This window comes from Condylura cristata, unplaced genomic scaffold (genome assembly GCF_000260355.1).
Source record: "Condylura cristata isolate star-nosed mole 26May11 unplaced genomic scaffold, ConCri1.0 scaffold00013, whole genome shotgun sequence".
In the NCBI taxonomy this organism is placed as follows: Eukaryota; Metazoa; Chordata; class Mammalia; order Eulipotyphla; family Talpidae; genus Condylura; species Condylura cristata.
The window spans coordinates 33387899-33396533 of NW_004567114.1; the positions used below are offsets into that span (position 1 = coordinate 33387899).

General features: G+C 39.3%; 1 protein-coding gene across 1 annotated transcript in view; it reads left to right on the forward strand.

The window, feature by feature from the left end:
* The first annotated feature begins 78 nt into the window (after positions 1–78).
* Positions 79–8635, forward strand: part of EXOC5 (exocyst complex component 5) — a 41293-nt gene continuing 32736 nt past the window's right edge. Inside the window, exon 1 of the mRNA XM_004681842.2 lies at positions 79–362. Coding sequence (XP_004681899.1) covers positions 336–362 — 27 coding nt within the window. The 5' untranslated portion in view covers positions 79–335. The remainder of the gene's footprint in view (positions 363–8635) is intronic.

Below are 8635 nucleotides of genomic sequence, written 5' to 3' on the forward strand. Positions count from 1 at the left end.
CCAGCGGCGGGCTCTCCGTGGTTCGCCAGCTACACGCTTCCCTCCCGGCCCCTCCCGACAGCCTCCCTGGCGCGCGCAGTTCCACTTCCGGCGTACGAGGCGGTGACAATGGGAGCGGCGCGGGCGGCGCCGGGAGGCAGCTGACAGGCGTCTGCGGCTTCGCTTCATGGCCGCTCTCCCGCCCCGCCTGTGCTGTGTGGGGAGTGGGGAAGCCCGTGGCGGCCTGGAGCCGGAGCTGGCGAGCCGAGCGAGGACTTGAGTTGCCGCGCCGTTGAGGCGCAGCATGTGAAGAGGAGACGGCAGCCAGTGCAAGGCGAGCCTCTCAGCCGGCCGGGATGGCTACGACGGCCGAGCTCTTCGAGGTGGGTCCCGACGACTCATCAGGGAGTGGCAGGCCTGGGGTGCTGGCGGCGAGGTGGGTGGGCGGGCTGAGCCGCGGGCTTCGGGGGAAAGGTGCGAAAGCGAAGGGGTGGAGTGCGGCTCCGGTGTCAGCGCGGGCGGAGCGTGAAGTGGGGGAGGGGTGGCGGGGACCGGGGTGGGTGGGGAGGTGCCCAGCGCGGGGAACCCGGGGTCGGAGAGGCGAAGGGTTGGTTTTGCCCGAGGGCTGGAGGGTGGGTTCGGGAAGCGCTGCCTGGGAGAGGAGCGGGCGTGCCGGCTCGGTTGCTGGGGTCCTCACGCTGGGCTCTGATGGGCCAGCCTGGGATCGGGACGTTTGGGGGCTTCTGGCAGATGATTAATTATTTCCTTAGCACATGCTAGGAGTGGCACTCATGCCTGCCAGTTTGCCCTTGTATTTAAAAAGGCTGGAGTCCGTTTTAGGACAATAAAGGCCTACTAAGTCATTCACACCACTGAAGGGAGGCAGAATTAAAATGAACTGAACATTTGTCTTCAAATGTTAGGGATGCTAAACGCTTTATTAAGCCCCCCCCCCCCGCGCCCCGCTAGCTAAAAGCAAAAGCCCTTAGGCATCGAGCTAATGAGCATTCAGTTGTGTTTCTTTGAACGTTTTCAGTCCCCAGACTTAAAATTTAATTTGGTGAAATACGACGTACGAAACTGATCCTGCAACAGGACGGAATAGGAAAACTAATTGAACCATCAAACAATGAGACGTATAAAGACTCCTTTTGTGAAAGAAAGGAAAGCAGAGATTGGGGTTAAAAAAAAAAAGGAAGATCTTTTTTGTGTATGCTTGTGTTTCACACTTGATAACAAAAGTGTAAGAATCAGGAAAACCCAGTTGACTGTAATTTCTCCATTAGTGAAAACTGGATCCCTTTTCTGCTTGATGATCAGCAGTTTTTGAGGGCTAAAATTTGAATATCACGGTTTTTATAACAATTCGAAACTTTTCACTTGTTACTGTAGCTATATTTTGGAACTGTCAGCTTTTGGATATATAGTGCTTTTGTTGCCAGGAATAACTTGCCATTGACAGTGAATTACAGTAGCAATTTGTGAGTGAGAAATTATAATTGCAAGGAAGATTTATGAAATATTAATTGTATGTGTCAGATTTAAGTGTTGGGAGATATATTGCATTAACTTCTCTAATTCCAAAATTGTACATCTGTTTATTGATTGACACAAGAGCTGGGAGACATTCTTTTTGCTAAAAGCTTTTCACTGTGTCCCTGGGCAAGAAACAAAGTAGTTCTGTATTTCCTTGTTTTATTTTTCACATTTACAGAGCTAGAAAACTATTTTATGAAGTTGTTTGAGGTCTTTAATTTACTTAATGAATTGAATGATTAGCTAGCTATTAATGGAAAACTGTTATTTTGTCACACAGTTCATAAAACATTAACCTTTAAGTTAATGACTCCTGCTTCATATTCCCAGTTGTGTCTTAGATCATATAATGTCTGTTTTTCCTTAAATGCTTGATACACAAACAGAAAACTTACTTGAAAATATATCTGGTTTCTGACCCCACTGCTACCAGGAGGGAAGAATTGTGAAAGAAATTTTACTTTCAAGGAAGGGTCTTCCCATTTAGTAAAGTAGTTAAAACAAATTAAGTCTTAACCTTACTCCAACGCTAGTTGGATGGCAATAGGTAATATTCACATACTGACCGATATTAAGGGACTGTATAGCTCAATGGCCAGTGTGTTTATAAGCACCCTCGAACATTTTTATAGATGTTAACGCATGTGATTTTCCTTTTCCAATAGTTTATTGCTTTATCAAAATTACAAGCATAGGAAATTTACAGTTACAATGTTAAAGAGTTATGATTAAGAAATACATTTATCTTTTCAGCCCTGCAGTGAACTCTAATCTTGAATAAGTTTTTATCCCTTAGTGAAAAGTTGATCTCTTTGTTTTAGAGGGAGGAGGAAAACAGTTGGGGAGTGTCATTTTCTCTTGCTCCCCTTTCTCAGTCACAACTGGAGAACTATGGGAAACAGGGGTCAGGATAGAGTCAAGGATATTTTGTTTTTATGTATCCTGCTTTTCATGCACTACTAAATTAAATTGTACTTTCATTTTCCACATGTTAAAAGCAGTTAAATCAACGTAAAATTAAGTTTTGAATCCGTGAACTTTCCTAAGTGTTAACTTCTTTTACAGTCTTACTGTTGGTCCTGTGATATCCTTTTTAAAAAATAAACACCTTCATACACAAAACTACAGTGTAATTCCTTGACTGACAAAAATGATTTAGTAATATGATAGATGACCAGTTACTTTAATAGTGTGTATCCTGGAAATTGACCAGAATACCTCTCAGTTTCACCTTAATGACAAATCTATCTCAATTGTTTCTAAATGACAACCTCTGGATGGGTATTCTCAGAAGGAATTCCAGTTTGATTTGAAATAGTTATGATCTTTACGTAGAACAAGTGACTGGGGTAATAAGTTCTTTTTCTATTGTTGCAAATAGTTCTCTTATTATACTACTAAGCACTTTGTGCCCCTTTCTCACTTCCTATTTTTTTCTTTTGACTCTTTAGAGTCTTCCTTTCTCTCTCTGCAAGCTACCTTTATAAGAGGTGTCTTTGCTGATTTGGATCGGCTACCTATTTATTCAGCAAATATTTGTTAAGCATTAAATTCAAGAGAAGGTTCCAAGATCAAAGAGGCTGCAGGTCTCAAAGGGCATGCCATAGAAATATTAATTCTGTGGCGTGAACTACAAAAAAATTAAATTGATTAACAGGCCAAGTAAGTTTTGGAATGGGCATACTTTGTTTCACTAGAGAAATTTTTTTTTAAAAGATTTATTTATTTGTGCATACAGAACTGGGGTACAGGCCAGAGGCTCAGGGGCGAGAGACTTCACCAGAGACAGAGCGGGAAACAGTAGGCAGATTGACGAAGTACACTGCTGAGGGGAGCAGCGGCTGGTCAAGAGAGGTCTGCCACTCCATGTGGTCACCTCTGGGGCAGGTGGGAATAGAACTCCTCCGGAAGCCGCTTTAGATTCTCAATGCTATGCTGTTATTAACCCTCTGCGCCACCAGGGAGGGCCCTCACTAGAGAAATTTAAACGAATATATATATGATTTTGAATTCATTTCCCAAACTTTTTTTGAACCATGAGGCTTTTACTTTCTACTGCTTGTTAATTTTGTGAATTTTGTAGAACACACTTTGAATTTCCAGGATGTTGAATTGTAATATAGAACCTGCCCTTGTTGTTAAATATGGGGAGAGAAGATAGATGTAAGATATGTAATTACTATATACCACTGAAATGTAGTTGTAAGTAGTGTTAGGCCTGGGTAAAGTGATAAAGGAGTTGAGAGGATAGGAAGATTTAAAGAAAAGGTTAGGAAATGGCATTTGAATAGGATGGATTGGATTTGAATTTGTGGAATTGAGTGGAGGTACTTTCCAAGAAAGGGAAAATAAAAACTGAGATGTAAAGGGAGGTATGGGGAGACATGGGGGTTCATTTTGGCTACTATCATAGCAAGCATGAAGAAGAGTGTCATGTAAAATAAATTGAGTTTAATTATGTATGTCCTAAATGCTAGAATTAGAAATTTGATCTTTTTTTCTTTTTTACCTTGATAGTTGTGTTTGATGTCATGTCATCTATGGTGACGATGACTGACTTCCAGAGTAGAATTTGAAGAGGCAAGAACACATTTTTTCACACAGACACATTTATGTCTCTTAGATTTTCAACTGAATTTCAGGTGCTATTCAAACAGACTTGTTAAAAAGGACTTTCTTGTTCACTTGACTAGCTAAATACATGTTAATGAACATAAGATGTGTAAGCCGGAACTATCTCTTTACAACTTCAAGGTGCTGAACTGCTACTTGTTTTTGCCATATTAGCTATGTTTTTCGAATCTGGCTACCAATTACTGCATTGCATATATGAGAACATGTGTTTATTCAGCAAACATTTATTAAGCACCTTACTCTAGGTCAGAAGACATTCTAGGTACTGAGTTAACATAGTTTGAGTTTAAAATCTAGTTGAGGGAGTGATAGGGAAAGAACTCTTGTTTCTTCTCTGCTTATTCTATTAAACTTTCAATATTTCACTTCTGACATCCAGTGTGTGGGGAATTTTCCCTGAGTAATTCAGTTTGGTTTTCTAGCAGACACAGAATGGAGGTCCTTCAATTCTATCTTGTCACTAAGTCCCTAAAGAGTTACCCTTAATTTGTCACCTATGCTTCTGACTGCCCAGTGATAAATCGAACGTTCTTGTGAGCTCCTCCTCTGTTTTAATAATTTGCTAGAACAGCTTACAAAACTCAAACAGTTTACTCACTAGATTATGGACTTACTATCAAAGCAACAACCAGTTGGAAGAGATGTATAGGGTGAGATATGTGGGAAGACGTGCATAACTTTCCTACCCTTTCTGGGTATGCTTCCCTCCTGGCACCTTGAGGTTCAGCAACCTGGAAATTCTCAGAACACTTTTAGGTATTTTTGTGTAGGCTTCATCATGTAGGGATAGTTGAGTGTTAACTCAATCTCTGTCCCTTGTCCCTTCTCCAATGGATAGAGGTTAGGGGCTGAAAATTCCAAGGTTTTCATCACGCTTGATCTTTTTCGTCCCTGTCCAGAAACCCAACAAAAGTTGCTTTAGTACAGCAAAAGATGTTCCTATGTCCCAGAGAATTCCAAGGGATTTAGGAACCCTGTGTTTATTAACTTCCTATAAATTATAAGGTTTTAGGAGCTGTTTCAGAATCCCATTTCAAAGACCAAATATTAGAACAAAGAATACTGCTAGTACCTTTATCACTTAGGCAATTACAAAGGTTTTAGGAACTGTGACTTAAAAGCTGAGTACAAAGACCAAAATATGTTTCTTTTTCTATCAAAATATATAAAGACACATTAACAGATAGAAAACATTTAGAATAGATTTAGAATAGAACACATTTAGAAAGATTTCATGTAGTAAAGACAAATAAATTTTTTTTTTTTTTGGATTGGGAGTAGTTATAATAAGGCATTGAGAGTATAAGTGCAGTTTGGGTGGGGAAGCTTTGAGAAGATTATAGGCCATGCTTATAGGTGCTGACAGGACTTTTTTGGGAGTAGGAGAGGAATAGAGACAGATAAATGGCCTTCAATGGTGAAGAGGTTGTTAGGGGTCATGGGCAACTTGCCATAGTTTTTGCCACTTAGCAGGTACTCCACATTGTCTATTGATTGATTAATTTAGGCAAATGAAATCCTGACTCAATTCTCTGGAGGCAGAGAAGATAAGAAAATTGGGAAGACATTTTAGAGGAAGAATCAAAATAATTTGGCTACTGGGTTCATTCCAAATTTGTGAATTTTGTTGTTTGATGATTTATTAACTGACAGAAGAAAAAATAGGAAAAACACTTTCAGGGGGAAGGAATTTGCATTTTTTAAAAAAGAATTTTAAAGTTTGAATTTTCAGCAAGGAAATCCTGGTGAAGAAGTATTTGAGAATACGTATTAGTAACTCAAAAATAGGCCACAGCTGATTTAGTTTAAGAATTATAGGTATTGTCATTCTGTATGGGTAATAATTTAAACATGAAAATGATATCTTTCAGCTCTGTCCCTACTAGTTTTATGGTCTTGGACAAGTCTCCTAACCTCTTTTGTATGCCTGTTTTCTTCTCTAAAATGGAAATAGTAGTAACTACCTCAGAAGGATTTTGAAGATGAAATGATTTAATAAATTTAAGCTGCTGAGAATACCACTAAGGGGAGTGTAGCCTTTTGAAATAACTGTGGGTGATTGGGTTAAAAGGGCTAGAATTAGGATCTGTCAGGGAGAAAAAGCCTTCAAAGGAAACTAGGTTGAAATAATCCTAGAGCTAGGAGATGACAGGAGACAGCTAAAAAAAGGGGACTGTGGTTTGTTTTATTTCCCACGAGACCTATCACTCTAAAATGTGATGTTGACATTTCTCCCGTGGAGAACTAGAATATGTGCTTCCTTCTTGACTCTGGGCAAGCCTTCAGTAGACTTTTTTTTTTTTAACAGTGATAGTAAACTAATTCATTTAGTACTTTTTTTCCATTCCATATCATCAGGAGGATTGATTTCAACTTTTCTTTTACCTACATCAGACCAGTTGGTACTCAGAACTGTACCACCAGACTCCATAAATGATTTGCTCGTGGCACGTTTCACTTCATCAGAACCATTGGAATAGATCTGTTGAAATAATTTGTTTAAAGCCACATCTCCCTCCAACTTCTCATTTTTTTCGTCTTTGATCTTACCAACCAATTTATCCCAATTCCTTGTATAATAAGATGATGGTGGATATAGGTTCTTTACATCTGCTATGAATTGTTTTGGCACATTTCCTTGCCCTTCTAGCTTTTCCCATCTCACAACCTCTGGCTTTTTCATTTTAATTTCAAAATTTGTTGAAAGTACTTTAAATGTACTCTGTTCAGGTATTATAGGATGAGGAAGTCTCAGTTTTAAATTGTCATCCTCTCCAGAAGGAAGTTTCACCAAGGCAGACAACTCTTTTTCTGAAAATTCCACATTTATGTCATTCTTCTGAACATAAGTGTAATGATTACTTGAGAGTCTGTTTGATACCAGTCATACTTGATTTTTGACTTATGAGCCCCTGGGATGCAGACACCTCATCTTGTGATCCATTCTGAGCTTCCTAACACCTTTTAATCCAGACAATGAAATCAGCATCTGCACTATTTAACTTCTGTCCTGTAAAAGTTTCTAAAGCATGGGTTTGATTTGCACAGTTGTGTCACAAAAGATGAAACATTTGACCCTCTTTTGATATCTGTTGGAACCCAACAACTATGCCAACGAGCTCATTGAGAAAACTTAACTTTCAGCTCTAACTAAACTCCCACTCTACTATCAATGGAACAACTTATCTTGGAAGTACATCTTCCAAACCCAAGTTAGCTGCCCCAGCTGATGTTGCGTACCCCAGCAGAGACAGGGTTTATCTGCCCAACTACAGATTTGTAAAAAAAAAAAAAAAAAAAAAGCAAGTATTGTTATTTTGAGTCACTAATTTATTGGAATTTTTTTTTTTTAAAAGATGTATTTGTGCATACAGAACTGGGGTACAGGCCAGAGGCTCAGGGGTGGTGAGAGGCTTCACTAGAGACAGAGTGGGGAGCAGAACAGGCAGATGGACGAAGTACACTGCTGAGGGGAGCAGCGGGCGGGTCAGGAGAGGTCTGCCACGCTATGTGGTCACCTCCGGGGCAGGCGGGAATCAAACTCATTCGGAAGCGGCCCTAGATTCTCAGTGCTGCGCTTCAACCCACTGCGCCACCAGGGAGGGCCGGAATGGTTTTTACACAGGAATAGAGGACACTGGAAAGGGGCTGATCAAATTATTATCTATTTTAATATCTAATCAGCTACTCAAAGTGGTGGAGTTAGAGGTCGATGCTTAGGAGAAAAAGGTTTACATTTTTAGCATTTTGTGTTTTGTGGTGTTTGAGCAAACCAACCTAGAAATGAATTTTTTGGAATGGGCAGATCTTTCAGTTGAGGGTAATTAACTGCATGTGTATATAGTTAGTGTAAAATATCGAATCGAGTAAGTGATGTTCTCAGGAAATTAGTTGTGTGTGTGTGTGTGTGTGTGATATTTGAAAGATTGAATTGCCCTGTTAATAGTGGATTGAAGTTTCACATAACACCCTCCAAAAAAGTAGAATACCAAAATTCAAGTAAAAGTTTTAGTTAGTTGAATAGTATAACTAGTTCAAGAGTTTTTGATTATTTTAAGTTTATAAGGTATTTTAAAAACAAGCTTTAACTTTTGATGCCTTCTTTCCCCTTTTGATGCCTTTTAAATAATCAAAGTAGAAATAAGAGAATGTTACTGTATAATGTATATATATTTGCTTGTTAAGGCTATAATACATTTTTTAAAATTAATGATTCCTTGAATTCATACGACTAAATATGTATTTAATATAAACTTGTAAATACAATAATTTGGTTTGAAATGCTAATGAAAGATTTTATAGACATTTTAGGTGAATCTTTTTGTGGTCTTTATTTAAAAATACCATAGTGGAGTAGTTAAAATAATGAAATTGCAGTTCCTTCCTGGTGGCACTGTGAGTTAAAACACAGCATTAAGAAGCTAAAGCCAGCCCTCCCTGGTGGTGCAGCGGGTTAAAGCACAGCACTGAGAAGCTAAAGCCACTT